Below are 18,733 nucleotides of genomic sequence, written 5' to 3'. Positions count from 1 at the left end.
ACGTGCGTCCCGGGGCGCGGGCAGGGGTAGGTTTTAGAGGGTTACGCGCATATCTTACACGCGTAACCCTTTGAAAATCTACCCCATATCATGTGGTATCAAAGGTATGTGCATTACGCTCTGCTGAGATACTATTAGAAAATGTTCACAATATCAGAAGATGAAAGGGAATGTGAATTATATCATCATGAGTTGAGAAATGTTTATTGCATTATGGGATATTAAAAATTGCTCATTATCAACATATCAAATAGAGTTCACTGCACCATGAGGGATCAAGAAATGCCCACAACTGCATGAGATGAGATATCAATAAATACTGGGGTGAATTTTTAAAGAGCTAGGCACATAAAAATTAGCTTGCACACACGTTGTCACTATTTTATAAAAGTAGAAAATCTGCATGTTCTTTATGTTTTGCATGAATATATATATATATATATATATATATATATATATATATATATATATATGTGGAAAAAAGGGATGGCCCAGGGGCATTCTGGGGTGGAAACAACAGTTCTGCATGAAAGTTGTTATTTTAAAAGACCTTTGCGTACTTTTGGCACCTTATTCATGTAATTTTACACCTGCTAATTATCTTGCATAATTGATATTACACTTCTTTATTGTGTATTATTGGCTGGGTGGGAGGTCTGGGAACTGCTGGAATAATTGGTAAATTGATAATTTCAGTTACCCTTGCATATTTTAACATATACCGACTTATGCATAAATTAGGTTTTATGTGAATAAGTCCTACTTAGTTTTTGCTCAACTTATATGTACGAGTATATTTTTAAAATAGATTGGAAAAGTATGTGCGTTCAGTGCATTGAAATACATCACTTTCAATGCATTGCATGTATTCACGCATAAGCATACATATGTGCATTTGTTGTGGGGTAGAGATATGTGTATTTTGTGATTCGTGCAGATTATAAAATAATATTGTAGATCTACGTGTGGCCATATACATGAGTCAATGCTGTCATGCAGTCTTGTTTGAAAGTTATTTTCATGATTTATATTATCATACATTAAAAAAATTGATGTGATGCTATTTTCTACAAATAGGTGCAATTTCTCCTTTTGCTTTTAGCCCCTTTCATGTTAGGAGTGGGGGATTATCATATTAATTGAATCTGTGGCGATGGTGGGAGTCATAGTTATAGACCTACAGACAGTATTGCTGAGTATTAAGCTTTTGAAGGAAGGAAAGGGAAGAGAGAGAGAGAGAATGCTGAAGATGGTTCTATGATTTGTTCCGTGTTTTTCTTCAGCACAGAAAGCACGGAGGAATATGACTATGATTATGTGAGTGTGAACAAGACATGGGTCCTGGCTCCCAAAACTCAGGAGACAGATGCTACACAGATCCTGAATTCTCTGCTGAAAAACTATGACAACAAGCTGAGGCCTGACATTGGCGGTAAGTTCCTCTTGGATATTTGTTGTACACCTTTTTCTGTGTCTCTTGTTCTAGTGTTTGAGATCATGTGTTATAAAATGGAAGAGCCAGTGCTTGGGGTGTACAACAATAGGTGTGAATCCTGAAGTCTTTCCTCATTGACTGTTTGCTGCATTAAAAGCTTTTTTTCCTTTTAACAGCAATGTTTTGACAGTTGTGTTTCTGGCAGCTGTACCACAGTGATGATCTGATAGTGTGTATCTTGTTAAATGGTACCCAAAACTCTGTTAATGTGAACTTCCTCACCTTTGTGGTACATTCATTAACTTAGGATCCATTGGCTTGACTTTGTTGATTGCTTTACCTTGGAAGATTGAGTCCGGTTATCAGCAGGGCCAATGCAAGGGTCTGTCGCCTCTAGGCAGACCAATGTAACGCCACCCCTCCTCTAACCCAGCCTGAGTTGAATGTGCTCTCTGACAGTGGTAGACATAACGTTATGGTCACCCTCTTAACAGATCTCTCTCTCTCTCTCTCTCTCTCTCCGTGATTGCTTCTTTCCCATTTTTGAAAATGCCGTCCTTGTGCTCTGGTGGCACCCTGCCCACTGATGCCCCACTAGGCGACCGCCTAGGCCCACCTAATAGTCGTGCCGGCCCTGGTTATCAGCAGTAATACTACTTTATTATCTTTACCAGAGATCTAATTTGGATTGCGCCCCAAAAATTATAAGTTTATGAATTTCCTCGTCTGGTTTGTTGAAATGTATTTGTCTAGCCTTTGTTTTCAGTGGTGGCTAAAACGTATTAAACGGGGGGGTTGTTATTCCATCAGTTTCAAAATGCACCATAAATTCATTTAAAGGGAAAGGATACTTCAGATGACATAACCACATTTTAAAGAAGCAGTTCATGCTGGTTACAGAATATTTACAGTTAACCCAAAACACAAGTACTGCTTTTTGAACTGTTATACTACTGCTGTAAAAAGTAATGCTCATTTTATTAGGAGATAACTGCATGACAAACCGAGGTGATGTGAACAGGAAAGAAATAAAATGTAGAAGGCTCTATTTTTTTCATATTCCCCTTTGGATTGTTCATGGATATAGTGCCCAATCAGAGCATCTGCTTGCTGATTGATCACTAGTTCTGTTTAGAACAGCTGCATTTAGGAGTGCATGCCATTTTTCAGAAAGCTTTTTTTTTTAGCTGAAAAACCAGGACTCTGTTTTAATAGTGTACATAGGAATAGTGCTGTACTGTAGGAAACATATACTTTGTTGTCTATGTAAGCCAGAAACATTTTCACATAACACTAACATGTAGCGCACTACTTCGCTAATGAACTTGAAAATAAGCAACAGTAATGTCATGCCTACAATCAGTACATAAGATAATAACCAAAATAATTGGCTGTTGTTATATTGCAGAGTAATTACATAAGCTTGCCTCCTAAATTATGCTTTTGGCTAGAAGAGGGCAAATAGCAGCAGATAGTGAAGGTTTACTAAATAATACTGGGCAACAAATTTTCACAAAAGTCATGTTACGGAAATGAAATTAGTCAATTCTTATAAATTTCCATGTGCTAAACATGAATGTGACTGTGAAAATGCAAAATTGGCTCGTTTTTTTGTAATATTCAATAATATAATTACATCTTGAATTGTATGCCAATAGTAGGAGACCTACAGTTAATACCGTTTGAAAAATGAAGTCATAGACTACATCTTAGATTTCTTTGCTTGTCTCTTGTTCACCTGTTCGGGAGCATCTCTGCAGAGTGTCCAGCAGTAGTCAGCCAGCATGAATATTTCAAATGCTCACCCTTTCTGACTGGGCTTCATATAGTACACTGCTGACGTCAGCTTACTCAGCAGCAGCATGGCAGTAGAACTGCATTGCATCAGAAAATGATGTAATAAACTCTGGATGATGTGTGCATGATGGTATTATGCAATATGATGCAATATTACATAATTCTAGGCTTATTTACAGTCCTACTGGATAAATTTACACGACTAAACATAGAAAGTGAACTATATTAAATATCTTCAAAACGAGAGCCAATAAAAACTTTTCATGGTCATATTCGTGTTCAGCACATCAAGATACTACAGAGTAGGACCTTTTTAGGTCAGTAACACTTTCATTGTTGCCCAGTGTAACTGTCCTAAAAAGAGATTTTTAGGGACACACAAATTAATTTACTGACTTGAAGACAAAAGGTATCCAGACCACACAGGAGGCAGAGCACCTACGACATTCCAATGATGCCCTCAGCTCATGCAATAGGCGTGTCTGTCAGGACTAATTCACCTAATACATATGTACCATGTTTGCCATGCTGGCATCTTTCAGACCCACATATATTTACTTGTACTACAGGCAGGTATAAATCTGGCATGGATGACTGCTGCCTCTCTAGGCCTCATTTATTCCTATGGGCCCTTGTCTAACACTTGTACAGGATGATTTTCATAAGCTGTTTATTCGTGTAAATGGCTATTTACCCGGGTGAAAGGGCTGCCTGAAAATTGCCTCCCTGTATGTAGGTAAAAGTGTACACGGGGATCAACCACGTTGTATATTTACCTGCAGGAAAAAGTAGGTGTGATTACTGGCATGGTTAGGTCAGATGAGGCAACAATCTGCATAGTTTTGCATTTTCCAAACTATGCATGTTGTTTTTCACGGAAAACATATCCACAGAAAAAGGAGGTACAAACTTGGGTTCTTTTTTCCTGGTGCACGGAAAAGTACCCGTGAACCTTGCAATGATTTGCAGAGTTTTGAAAATTGTCCCCCTTTAGAGTAAATCTTACTGAGTGACACTGACAGGGTCGGCAATGGCAAAATTTACAATAATCTAAGAAGAAAAGGTCACAGGCACCCTGGAGGGAATATGGTCCTCAATTTTCAGAAATGGAGAGAAACAACAAAAAAGGGTACATTTTCAACAGGGCATCTAATTTCAAAATTGCACCTCTATTCTGCCCAAAAGGACCAATATACTGAATTATTGTGATGTGGGGTAGAGCCTCAGGGTCTCTGTGGGGCTGATTTCTACAATTTCAAGACGGGTCTTTAGGACTTTAAAGAGTTGAAGTGCCCTCTATACATTGGTTTTCTATTGCCAGAAGCTTTCCTGTGCAAACATTTTAAAACCTCTCACAGCAAGGAAAAGGTTTCTTATCCCTGACATGTGGCTAATCCTTAGTGTCATGAGTTTAACCCCAGTCTCAATCAATAAGTATGGTTCTTTGCAAAACACTTAATTCCCACCCCACCCCTGCATCCAATATACCTCATGGTAAAACCTTCAGTCTCTCAGAAAGCAATGGAACAAAAGGAAATGGCATCCAACTTGTAAATATACTCTCTCCCTTTACCCTTACATTTTCCCTGTCAAGATATACGTAGACACCTCAGACCATGGTGATTGTTCTTGACCAACCAACCTCAATTTGTTTTATACCATCGTAGGAACGGTTCCCATATTTCCACATGTTGGGGCTATCTTGTCGACCTGCGTAGCTCGCAAGTAGTACCAATAATGCACAGTCCAAATCCGGTTTATAACTGACACCGCCGCAGGTGGTACTTCCTTACGCCAATGTGATGCCAATTCCTGTCGAGCTGCATAAAGGATGAGATTGATCAGTATCCTCCTGCTGGCCATCCAGGTTGTAGGATAGTTTGACAGCAGATAGAGGTCCGGGGTGATAGGGACCTCATCCGCCATCATTTGGTACAAAATATCTGCTATCCAGGACCAATATGGCACAATTTTAGGGCAAGACCACCAGATATGCAGAAATGAACCCTCCATAGTACAATTCCTCCAGCATTGGGCATCCCTATGCGGGTACATTTTACTCAGTTTAAGTGGAGTGAGGTACCAACAGTACAGCAACTTGTAATTTGTCTCAACAATATTTGCGGATACAGAACTTTTTGCAATCCTCAAAAAAATATTGTGACCATTGTTTAACAGACCACTTATGACCCCAATCTCGTTCCCATTGAGATTGGTGAGGGCTAGTAATGGTAGAATGATATCCCAACCAGGTATAGATTTTATAAATGGCCCCCCGCAGTGTAGTACATTTAAAACATAATTCTTCAAAATCTGTCTCCGTACGAAGGACCTGTTCTTTCAATGATTTATCCTGAATACTAGAATGCAATTGAAGGTAATGGAAATATTCATTGTCGGGTAACTGATATTGCGATTGCAAATCTGGAAATGATAGAATAGCAGAATCAGCTATTAATTGTCCAAAGCACCATAGGCCCCACCAATTCCATTCATGAAAGGCATTACCTACCATGACAGGTGGTTGGCCGCCTTTATAGCTACCAAGGGGTAGTAGTGGTGAAAGAAATGTATGTCCAGTTAGTAAGGGCCTACATTTATTCCATATTTTCAGAGTCAGCCAGGTAAAAGGGTTAGTGACTCCACTTACCTCATTTTTCATGGGCAGACCCCAAATTCGGTGATACAATTTAACCCCACTACTCATAGCTTGTTCTATAGATACCCAGTGTTTTAGAGTGTGGCCATAGGTCCAGTCCTGAATAACCCGAAACTGGGCTGCTTGATAGTATTTTAAAAAATTTGGGACAGCCAATCCCCCTTTATCCTTGGGCGATACAGGACCGACCTTACAATGCGTGGCGGCCTTCTGTGCCAAATAAAATGAAATACTTTTGTGTGTAAGGATTTCCAGAATTTAGCCAGGATTTCTATGGGGAGTGTCTGAAATAAATACAGCCATATCGGTTGCACATTCATTTTAATAACTGCTAGTCTCCCCAGCCAGGAAAGCATGTAAGGGCACCAAATCTCCAAATCCTTAGCAGTTTTCGCTAGCAAAGGCGCATAATTTAAAGCAAAACGTTGCTTCCAATCCAACCCTAGTTGTATACCTAAATATTTAATACTGTGGGAGTTCCACTTAAAGGGAAAATGAGACCGAATATAGGACACCTGGGCATCAGGGAGTGATATATTTAAGATCTCTGTTTTTGACATATTGATTTTAAAACCCGATATTGCACTAAATCTATCTAACTCCTGAACTAAAATAGGGAGGGTAAGCTGAGGATGGGCTAAAGAAAAAAGAATATCATATGTAAAGAGCGAAATTTTATATTGACAATCTCCCACTTGTATTCCTTTAATATCATTATTGTGATGGACTATTGACGCTAGCGGTTCCATAAACAAAGCAAACAAGAGGGGAGAAAGGGGGCACCCCTGACAGGTACCCCTACCCAAATTAAAAATAGAGGAATATGAGCCATTCACTTTAATACAAGCCTTGGGTGAAGAATACATTGCTGATATCCAGGTCCTGAAGTTCTTCCCTAGGCCAAATTTTTTAAGAACATGAAACAGGAAGCCCCAGTGGACCCCATAGAAAGCCTTCTCCGCATCCACTGCCATCAGTACAGATGGAATCTGGTGGGCTTGGGCTATCCACATCAGATTGATTATCTTGCGTATATTATCCCCTGCTTGCCGGCCCGGAATAAAGCGCGATTGATCGCTATGGATTAAGATAGGTAACACTCCATTGAGTCTGCAGGCCAAAAGTTTTGCCAGTATTTTTAAGTCTAAATTTAAAAGAGATATTGGCCTTTAGGACCCACCAGAGCTCCATCCTTTCCTGGTTTTGGCAATATGGTAATACCTGCTAGATTCATGGATGGTGAATCTAGCGGTATTAGTAAATCTCCAAACGTTTTATAGAAAAGACCCGAGAAGCCATCCAATCCCGGAGCTTTATGAGGTTTAAGTGTGGATATTGGGTTAAATATATTACCTTGTGAAATTGGTCCATCTAATGATTCTTTTTGGGCCTCTGACAATGATGGCATTGAAACCTCTGCTAAATACCTTTCTATATCACTATCCAAAATTGACTGATCATTGGAGTAAAGGTCCTGGTAGAATTGCACGAAATGGTTATGGATATTCCCATTATCTAAGAGATATTTGCCATGTTGGTCCTTTATCCTTAAGATTTGGCTCTGTGATATTAGTTGTTTTAACTGTCTAGCTAATAGTTTGCCAGGTTTGTTACCCTCAACAAAGTAAGGATCTCTACTTTTTAACTCAAAACAAAACCTGGAACTTGAATTCCATCTCCTTGTGGAAACTCTTGTAATGTTCTACATCTGTTTCCCAAAATCCTTGCACCATTCCAGTCCTGTTGAGCATCTCGTCCAAGCTCAGCCCACGCCTGGGCCTGCTCACCACACTAAACCCTCCATGGGTCCTGGGTCATCCTCTCTTGCAGCGGCAGCAAGCACAGCCAGGCCTCGGCATCCTGTGGCGGTGGTTGCCTGGTCTTCCACCTCCAGCCAGGCCTCAAGGGGCTTGGCATCCTCCATGGCATCAGCCCTGCCCCTAGGCAGGCGTGCGCGGACTGCCCAGTCCCTTATAGGGCCAAGGGCAGGTCCCAGCTCCGCTGCGTGCCCTGATTAAGCACAATATATCAGGAAGTCCCTGCCATCACTTCCTTGCCTTGCCAAGCGGGTCGATCACTACGTAATTTCTAGTTTGCCTCTGCGTATCCAGTCTTTGTTTCAGACTCATTCCAGCCTTGTTCCAGTCCTGTTCCAGTGCCCTTCTGTTCCAGAATCCTCCTGTTCCAGCATCATTATGTTCTAGGGATGTGAATCGTTTTCCATATCGTCTTAACGATAGAAATCGTGTGGCAGGGCAAGAAAATCGTCTTAGGCACGATTTTTTAGTTGAAAAATCGTTAAAAATCGTTTTTTCCGATTAGTGCGCACTAACTCGAGTTAGTGCGCACTAACGGGAGTTAGTGCGCACTAACTGGGAGTTAGTGCGCACTAACTGGGAGTTAGTGCGCACTAACTGAAAATGATACAATTTGACACTTTTCAGGTCAGTTAAGGTCAGTTTAGGAATGAATATGTATTCCTATTGGCTGCCCTCTTATTTATTCATGTTACCAAGTTTCCTACTGACAGTATATGGGGGATGGGAAATGGAAACAGTTGGTAGCTTGACAAAACAAGTAATGTGATCAGTCAATGTGACTAGAACTTGTGCCCTAACCCTGATACCAGGGGTATTGTGATCTTCCTGCACACAGTGCCCTATCCCTATTAATACCAGGAGTGTTGTGATCTTCCTGCACACAGTGCCCTATCCCTAATACCAGGGGTGTTGTGATCTTCCTGCACACAGTGCCCTATTCCTGATACTGGGGGTGTTGTGATCTTCCTGCACACAGTTCCCTATTCCTGATACCGGGGGTGTTGTGATCTTCTTGCACACATCCCGGTATCAGGGATAGGGCACTGCATGCAGGAAGATCACAACACTCCTGGTATTAATAGGGATAGGGCACTGCATGCAGGAAGATCACAACACTCCTGGTATTAATAGGGATAGGGCACTGCATGCAGGAAGATCACAACACCCCTGGTATCAGGGATAGGGCACTGTGTGCAGGAAGATCACAATACCCCGGAGGAGTGAGGGTCAGGCAGCTCCCCCCTGTCTGTGAAGCCAGCCTCTCACTAGTAATGCAGGGAGGGAGCTGTCTCAGACTTCACCATCCTCCCCCCCCCCCCTCACCCACACACCATTCACTAGCTGGGACATGGGGGAAGTCAGGAGTGAGGGTCAGGCAGCTCCCCCCTGTCTGTGAAGCCAGCCTCTCACTAGTAATGCAGGGAGGGAGCTGTCTCAGACTTCACCATCCACCCCCCCCCCTCACCCACACACCATTCACTAGCTGGGACATGGGGGAAGTCAGGAGTGAGGGTCAGGCAGCTCCCCCCTGTCTGTGAAGCCAGCCTCTCACTAGTAATGCAGGGAGGGAGCTGTCTCAGACTTCACCATCCTCCCCCCCCCCCCCTCACCCACACACCATTCACTAGCTGGGACATGGGGGAAGTCAGGAGTGAGGGTCAGGCAGCTCTCCCCTGTCTGTGAAGCCAGCCTCTCACTAGTAATGCAGGGAGGAAGCTGTCTCAGACTTCACCATCCCCCCCCCCCCCCCTCACCCACACACCATTCACTAGCTGGGACATGGGGGAAGTCAGGAGTGAGGGTCAGGCAGCTCCCCCCTGTCTGTGAAGCCAGCCTCTCACTAGTAATGCAGGGAGGGAGCTGTCTCAGACTTCACCATCCTCCCTCCCCCCCTCACCCACACACCATTCACTAGCTGGGACATGGGGGAAGTCAGGAGTGAGGGTCAGGCAGCTCCCCCCTGTCTGTGAAGCCAGCCTCTCACTAGTAATGCAGGGAGGGAGCTGTCTCAGACTTCACAATCCACCCCCCCCCTCACCCACACACCATTCACTAGCTGGGACATGGGGGAAGTCAGGAGTGAGGGTCAGGCAGCTCCCCCCTGTCTGTGAAGCCAGCCTCTCACTAGTAATGCAGGGAGGGAGCTGTCTCAGACTTCACCATCCTCCCCCCCCCCTCACCCACACACCATTCACTAGCTGGGACATGGGGGAAGTCAGGAGTGAGGGTCAGGCAGCTCCCCCCTGTCTGTGAAGCCAGCCTCTCACTAGTAATGCAGGGAGGGAGCTGTCTCAGACTTCACCATCCTCCCCCCCCCCCTCACCCACACACCATTCACTAGCTGGGACATGGGGGAAGTCAGGAGTGAGGGTCAGGCAGCTCCCCCCTGTCTGTGAAGCCAGCCTCTCACTAGTAATGCAGGGAGGGAGCTGTCTCAGACTTCACCATCCTCCCCCCCCCTCACCCACACACCATTCACTAGCTGGGACATGGGGGAAGTCAGGAGTGAGGGTCAGGCAGCTCCCCCCTGTCTGTGAAGCCAGCCTCTCACTAGTAATGCAGGGAGGGAGCTGTCTCAGACTTCACCATCCACCCCCCCCCTCACCCACACACCATTCACTAGCTGGGACATGGGGGAAGTCAGGAGTGAGGGTCAGGCAGCTCCCCCCTGTCTGTGAAGCCAGCCTCTCACTAGTAATGCAGGGAGGGAGCTGTCTCAGACTTCACCATCCTCCCCCCCCCCCTCACCCACACACCATTCACTAGCTGGGACATGGGGGAAGTCAGGAGTGAGGGTCAGGCAGCTCCCCCTGTCTGTGAAGCCAGCCTCTCCCTAGTAATGCAGGGAGGGAGCTGTCTCAGACTTCACCATCCTCCCCCCCCCCCCTCACCCACACACCATTCACTAGCTGGGACATGGGGGAAGTCAGGAGTGAGGGTCAGGCAGCTCCCCCCTGTCTGTGAAGCCAGCCTCTCACTAGTAATGCAGGGAGGGAGCTGTCTCAGACTTCACCATCCACCCCCCCCCCCCCACCCACACACCATTCACTAGCTGGGACATGGGGGAAGTCAGGAGTGAGGGTCAGGCAGCTCCCCCCTGTCTGTGAAGCCAGCCTCTCACTAGTAATGCAGGGAGGGAGCTGTCTCAGACTTCACCATCCTCCCCTCCCCTCACCCACACACCATTCACTAGCTGGGACATGGGGGAAGTCAGGAGTGAGGGTCAGGCAGCTCTCCCCTGTCTGTGAAGCCAGCCTCTCACTAGTAATGCAGGGAGGGAGCTGTCTCAGACTTCACCATCCTCCCCCCCCCCCCTCACCCACACACCATTCACTAGCTGGGACATGGGGGAAGTCAGGAGTGAGGGTCAGGCAGCTCCCCCCTGTCTGTGAAGCCAGCCTCTCACTAGTAATGCAGGGGGGGAGCTGTCTCAGACTTCACCATCCTCCCCCCCCCCCTCACCCACACACCATTCACTAGCTGGGACATGGGGGAAGTCAGGAGTGAGGGTCAGGCAGCTCCCCCCTGTCTGTGAAGCCAGCCTCTCACTAGTAATGCAGGGAGGGAGCTGTCTCAGACTTCACCATCCTCCCCCCCCCCTCACCCACACACCATTCACTAGCTGGGACATGGGGGAAGTCAGGAGTGAGGGTCAGGCAGCTCCCCCCTGTCTGTGAAGCCAGCCTCTCACTAGTAATGCAGGGAGGGAGCTGTCTCAGACTTCACCATCCTCCCCCCCCCCCCTCACCCACACACCATTCACTAGCTGGGACATGGGGGAAGTCAGGAGTGAGGGTCAGGCAGCTCCCCCCTGTCTGTGAAGCCAGCCTCTCACTAGTAATGCAGGGAGGGAGCTGTCTCAGACTTCACCATCCACCCCCCCCCTCACCCACACACCATTCACTAGCTGGGACATGGGGGAAGTCAGGAGTGAGGGTCAGGCAGCTCCCCCCTGTCTGTGAAGCCAGCCTCTCACTAGTAATGCAGGGAGGGAGCTGTCTCAGACTTCACCATCCTCCCCCCCCCCTCACCCACACACCATTCACTAGCTGGGACATGGGGGAAGTCAGGAGTGAGGGTCAGGCAGCTCCCCCCTGTCTGTGAAGCCAGCCTCTCACTAGTAATGCAGGGAGGGAGCTGTCTCAGACTTCACCATCCTCCCCCCCCCCCCCTCACCCACACACCATTCACTAGCTGGGACATGGGGGAAGTCAGGAGTGAGGGTCAGGCAGCTCCCCCCTGTCTGTGAAGCCAGCCTCTCACTAGTAATGCAGGGAGGGAGCTGTCTCAGACTTCACCATCCTCCCCCCCCCCCTCACCCACACACCATTCACTAGCTGGGACATGGGGGAAGTCAGGAGTGAGGGTCAGGCAGCTCCCCCCCTGTCTGTGAAGCCAGCCTCTCACTAGTAATGCAGGGAGGGAGCTGTCTCAGACTTCACCATCCTCCCCCCCCCCCCCCTCACCCACACACCATTCACTAGCTGGGACATGGGGGAAGTCAGGAGTGAGGGTCAGGCAGCTCCCCCCTGTCTGTGAAGCCAGCCTCTCACTAGTAATGCAGGGAGGGAGCTGTCTCAGACTGGTATCAGGGTTAGGGCACTGTGTGCAGGAAGATCACAACATTCCTGGTATTAATAGGGATAGGGCACTGTAAGAGATGACTGTAGTAGATTGAATAAAGATCTGATGTTTCTGCTCTCCTCACACCAAACAAAAACAACACACAAGCAGAGAAGCCCTTCTTACAAAGCTGAGCTAGTGAGTTAAGTAGGAGGAAAAGTAAACATACTGGTGCCAGTGTGGCTACTTAAAAAATACACTTACCAACAATCAATTACATATATTTGAACTGTGTACAGTTCCAGCCAGGACCACCTTTCTAAAATGCACAGTGATTGGCAAATTCAACATGCACTAGCATTTCAGGTGCCTGCTAACAAAAATAATAAACAAACAAGTTCTAGTCAGGTGAGTGCTGATCATTACATTACTTTTTTTGTCAAGCTTCCAACTGTTTCCATTTCACATCCCCCCAACCATATTGGTAACATCAATAGATAAGAGCACAGCCAGCCAATAGGAATACATACATACATATTCATTCCTATGTGACCTTTACTGACCTGGGAAGTGTGAACACTTTGTTTCATTTTCTGTTGGTGTTCGTTAGTTTCCAGTTCCATTTCCCATCCCCCCAACCATCACCTCAGTGGTAACCTTGGTAACATCAATAGATAAGAGGGCAGCCAGCCAATAGGAACACATATTCATTCCTAACTGACCTTCAGTGACCTGGAAAGTGTTTATTTGTATCATTTTCAGTTAGTGCGCACTAAATCGAGTTAGTGCGCACTAACGGGGAGTTAGTGCGCACTAACTCGAGTTAGTGCGCACTAACACGATTTAACGATTTTTAACGATAAATCGTTAGAATTTCTATTGTATCGTGTTCTATAACGATTTAAGACGATATAAACATTATCGGACGATAATTTTAATTGTTGAAAAACGATTCACATCCCTATTATGTTCCAGCGTCCTTCTGTCTCCTCGTCTCCCCAGGTAGTACCTCTCGGACTGTCTTCTCGGTACTGACCTCGGTCTGTTGTTGACTACATTGATCACTGCCTGCACCTGACCTTTTGCCTATTTTTACGACCACATATGCACGCTGCCTGGAAATGACCTCTGCCTAATCACTGACCACGTCTGAACGCTGCCTGGAACTGACCTCTGCCTGAACTCGATCACGTCTGACTACTCTCTGGAACCTGACCTTGCTTTGGCTGACTACCCACGGACTGACTACTGATATTTGACCCCTGCTTTGGCTGACTATCCACAGACTGATCATTGGCACTGACCCTTGCATTGGCTGACCATGATACCTTGACTTTGGCCCTGATCCTTGCAATACATTTCGAGACTCTCTTTTGGCCTTCTCTGGCACCCCAAATTCTAACCCTAACATCGACCACACACCCTTGTTTATGGTGGGCTGATCATTGGCACTTACCCTGGCATTGGCTGACCATGATATCTTAACTCTGGCCCTGATCCTTGCAATATATTCTGAGACTCTTTTGGCCTTCTCTGGCACCCCGGACTTCTAGCCCTAACATCGACCGCGCACCCTTGATCGTGGTGGGCACACCTCTGAACTTTCTCTCAAGGAGATCCTTTGAGGCCCACCTAAGACCAGGTGGCCCAGGTAACCAAGGGCTCAACCTAAGGGAACCCCGGGTTGCTAGTGTTGAAGCTCCAGCTAGCCTCTGCTTCCTCTTGTGCTCCACCTCCTGGTGGTAGGCACACTCTGGGTCCGAATAGGGAGCCTAGTAATCCTGCACTAGTCCAAGGGTCCACCTCCACCTCCCAGTGCAACAGGTTGCCAAGGCCATGGACTGAGTCTCCCATCATATGGACCATCCCGGGTCTGGCAGCAACTATCCAAGAGCAATGACGAGCCATAGAGACTCTAGCCTCTTCCATAGAGAAAATCCACTCTCAAATGAAAGATGTAGCAATGGCTAATGCTGTGGGCCTAACTTCTACCCTGCTACCGAGAGCATCACTGGCATTGCCAGCCCCTCCTCGTTTCAATGGGGATCCACGCCTCCGCTGAGGCCTCCTCAATCAGTGCTTCATGCAGTTTGCCCTTCAGCCGTCTTTGTTTCTGAATCAACGAAAATTACTTTCATCCTTTTATGCCTAGATGGGAAGCCCCTGCATGGGCTTCTCCACTTTGGGAGTGTTCTGACACCAATCTCATGCAACTGTCCCTGTTCATCACTGTCTTCAAACGGAACTTTGAACATCCTGGTCATCAGGCGGTTGCGGGTCATCACCTACTCTACTTCTGTTAAGGCTCAAGATCCCTCTCTGAGTTCACAGTGGAGTTCCAGACACTGTCAACGGAACTGGAATGGCAAGAGGATTGCCTCTGGGCACTCTACTTAGAGGGTCTATCTCCCTCTCTCAAGGACAGTCCTGTTCCAGCGTCCTTCTGTTCCAGCATCCTCCTGTTCCAGAGTCCTTCTGTCGCCTTGTCTCCCCAGGTAATACCTCTCAGACTGTCTTCTCGGTACTTACCTCTGCCTGTTCTTGACTATGTTGATCGCTGCCTGCACCTGACCTTTTGCCTGTTTCTACGACCACGTCTCCTCGCTGCCTGGAACTGACCTCTGCCTGATCACCGACCACGTCTGCACGCTGCCTGGAACTGACCTCTGCCTGAACTTGACCATGTCTGACTGCATCCTGGAACCTGACCTTGCTTTGTCTGACTGCCCACGGACTGACTACTGGTATTTGACCCCTGCTTTGGCTGATTATCCACACTGATCATTGGCACTGACCCTTGCATTGGCTGACCATGATACCTTGACTTTGGCCCTGATCCTTGCAATACATTTCGAGACTCTCTTTTGGCCTTCTCTGGCACCCCGAATTCTAGCCCTAACATCGACCACACACCCTTGTTTATAGTGGGCACACTTCTGAACTTTCTCTCAAGGAGATCCTGTGAGGCCCACCTAAGACCAGGCGGCCTGGGTAACCAAGGGCTCAACCTGAGGGAACCCCGGGTTGCTAGTGGTGAAGCTCCAGCTAGCCTCTGTCTCCTCCTGTGCACCGCCTCCTGGTGGCAGGTACTCTCTGGGTCCGACCAGGGAGCCTACCAATCCTGCATTAGGACAAGGGTCTACCTCCTGGCACAACAAGTCCTTGATAATGACTCCAAAACAAGCCACTCTTCAATTCCCTAAATTCTTTGCATTCATTAGAACCTAACATTCCACCAAATCAGAAACAGTTTGAAACAGGCATTGAGCAAGGGTTAAGACAGCCCAATTTTTAAGTTTCCAAGCAGAATCAAGCATAAGGAGATAAGTTCCCTGTCACTTCTGGGCTGGTTTGCACAGACTAAAAGAGTAAGACTTCCTTGCCAGAGTTTCCAAGTGATTGACTAGAGTAATCCCTACGGTATGAAGTTCCAATTATATAGCTTGCAGCACAAGTTACAGACAATTAATGACAGAAAACATCTCAGACTTAAATGTGCAGGGTTTTCTAAACCCACAGTTTCCCGAAAAGCATACAAGGACAGAGCTGATCAAGCATGGCTCCAAAATACTGAAATTCCACTACATGATTTCAGCATTCTCATCATTAAGGCTGCAAACCACAAATTAACCAAATAACACAAAAGCAAACTGCTCCAGCACCAGTTAAGGTAACTTCAGCCTAATATGTCTGGGCATATTATACAGCTCAGCTTTTCTGCAGCCTCTAATATTGACCTTGTCTCTCACTCCCTCTCTCTCTCAAACTATGTTCTAGCCGGTAGAGCAAGCATTCCTCTCCTTTTCTCATCATGTTCACTTTTAGAGCTTTCACTCTCTGGATTTAAGAACATAAGAACATAAGAAATTGCCATGCTGGGTCAGACCAAGGGTCCATCAAGCCCAGCATCCTGTTTCCAACAGAGGCCAAACCAGGCCACAAGAACCTGGCAATTACCCAAACACCTAGAAGATCCCATGCTACTGATGCAATTAATAGCAGTGACTATTCCCTAAGTAAACTTGATTAATAGCAGTTAATGGACTTCTCTTCCAAGAACTTATCCAAACCTTTTTTGAACCCAGCTACACTAACTGCACTAACCACATCCTCTGGCAACAAATTCCAGAGATTTATTGTGCGTTGAGTGAAAAAGAATTTTCTCCGATTAGTCTTAAATGTGCTACTTGCTAACTTCATGGAATGCCCCCTAGTCCTTCTATTATTCGAAAGTGTAAATAACCGAGTCACATCTACTCGTTCAAGACCTCTCATGATCTTAAAGCCCTCTATGATATCCCCCCTCAGCCGTCTCTTCTCCAAGCTGAACAGCCCTAACCTCTTCAGCCTTTCCTCATAGGGGAGCTGTTCCATCCCCTTTATCATTTTGGTTGCCCTTCTCTGTACCTTCTCCATTGCAACTATATCTTTTTTGAGATACGGCGACCAGAATTGTACACAGTATTCAAGGTGTGGTCTCACCATGGAGCGATATAGAGGCATTATGACATTTTCCGTTTTATTAACCATTCCCTTCCTAATAATTCCTAACATTTTATTTGCTTTTTTGACTGCTGCAGCACACTGAGCTGACGATTTCAATGTATTATCTACTATGACGCCTAGATCTCTTTCTTGGGTGGTAGCTCCTAATATGGAACCTAACATCGTGTAACTACAGCTAGGGTTATTTTTCCCTATATGCAACACCTTGCACTTGTCCACATTAAATTTCATCTGCCATTTGGATGCCCAATCTTCCAGTCTTGCAAGGTCCTCCTGTAATGTATCACAGTCTGCTTGTGATTTAACTACTCTGAATAATTTTGTATCATCTGCAAATTTGATAACGTCACTCATCGTATTCCTTTCCAGATCATTGATATATATATTGAAAAGCACCGGTCCAAGTACAGATCCCTGAGGCACTCCACTGTTTACCCTTTTCCACTGAGAAAATTGACCATTTAGTCCTACTCTATGTTTCCTGTCTTTTAACCAGTTTGTAATCCACGAAAGGACATCACCTCCTATCCCATGATTTTTTAGTTTTCGTAGAAGCCTCTCATGAGGGACTTTGTCAAACGCCTTCTGAAAATCCATTCACCTTTATCCACATGTTTATTAACCCCTTCTGAAGAGCTGTGCTATATCAGAGCTAGCTTGCAACAGTGACTTCTATTACATTGATGAAAAGTCTAACCATCTGCTGCTTACTAAACACGTTCCCCAAATCTCAAGGAAATAGCTACAATTTCCCTGCTGTTTTCTAGGCAAGAGACTTAGCTTAGAAATGGGAATGTACATCTGGTACTATCGTCTCCTCATCAGCACTGCATTCAATTGTTGGCCAGGTGCCCTTCTCTGTCTAACTCCTTTCCTCTGTCTCTGTTTGCTGTTCCCCTCTGGTTCCATTTTTGGAGCTAGTAGACTATCGGTGAGTTGAGGGAGCCTCCCTCCAACTCAGCCCTTTAGTTTTTTTTTGTAGGGATGAGTATGCAGGAAAATAGGAAATGAGACAAAATTTCCTATTTCATTTCAACCTATTTCAGGTTGTTTTCAAAATGGAAAGATTACAATTCCTACAAACCTTTGTCAGAATCTTGTTTCATTTTGAAACCTTGGCCTAGGCCTAGGCTCGACGCCGGGGACTTGCCTAGGAAATAGGCCTAGACCCAAAGCAGGGGCTCCAGCCTATGCCTAAGCAAGACTCTGGTATCTCGGCTTGGGCCTTGCTTAGATATAAGCCATGGCCCAACAAAATGGCAGCAACATAAGCCTGAGCCTGACACCAAGGTATCGGCCTATGTCCTGGCCCAAACCTGGTGACACAGCCAAGACCTGAGCTAAAGCCTAAATACCAAATTGTTTTCACTTACCTGATCCAACATTCTGGCCCAGTTCAGAGGCTGGTTCATAACTCCTGGGCCTCGGCCTGGGCCCAGGCCTGATGCCAGAGCCAGTTCTAGAGATCAGGTCCTGATACTGAACTAAGGTCCAATGCTGGGGCCCAGTCCGGAGACTGGGTCTTGGCCCGGGCCCAGGTCCAATTCCGGGTCCCAGGCCGGGGACTGGGTCCCAAAGACTGGGCTGAGGCCTAGGCCAGGGCTCAGGCCCAAGCCTGATCTCAGAGCCCAGCCTGAAAAATGAGTTCTGATGCCTGGACCTTAGTCCAGCTAGAGCCCAAGTCTTAGTGGTCCTCTTTATATGTATTCTGTCTTCTTTCTTCTCTTTGAAATAATGCTATCTGCTGGGGATGCTCAAAAATAAGTTATCACATCTTCCCCAGCATTTCAATTAGCAGCCATACATCAAAATGGCATCCTCCTCTGGGGAGGATGTGCTGGAGTTAATTTACTCGAGTGCATCCCCAGCGGATGGCATCATTTCAAAAACAAGAAAGAAGGCAAAAGATGTCTGAAGAGTACTTTTGAGGCCTAGGCTCCAGGTCTGGGCCTG

The 18,733-nt window shown here is 46.2% G+C and overlaps 1 protein-coding gene across 1 annotated transcript in view; it reads left to right on the top strand.

Annotated features, from left to right (window-relative positions):
• Positions 1-18,733, top strand: part of LOC115094361 (gamma-aminobutyric acid receptor subunit gamma-4-like) — a 643,570-nt gene that overhangs the window by 86,646 nt on the left and 538,191 nt on the right. Inside the window, exon 2 of the mRNA XM_029607335.1 lies at positions 1,284-1,432. Coding sequence (XP_029463195.1) covers positions 1,284-1,432 — 149 coding nt within the window. The remainder of the gene's footprint in view (positions 1-1,283; positions 1,433-18,733) is intronic.

This window comes from Rhinatrema bivittatum, chromosome 6, assembly GCF_901001135.1.
Source record: "Rhinatrema bivittatum chromosome 6, aRhiBiv1.1, whole genome shotgun sequence".
Lineage (NCBI taxonomy): Eukaryota > Metazoa > Chordata > Amphibia > Gymnophiona > Rhinatrematidae > Rhinatrema > Rhinatrema bivittatum.
Note: the sequence above shows the minus strand (reverse complement) of the source record. Positions and strands in the feature narration are given on the sequence as shown.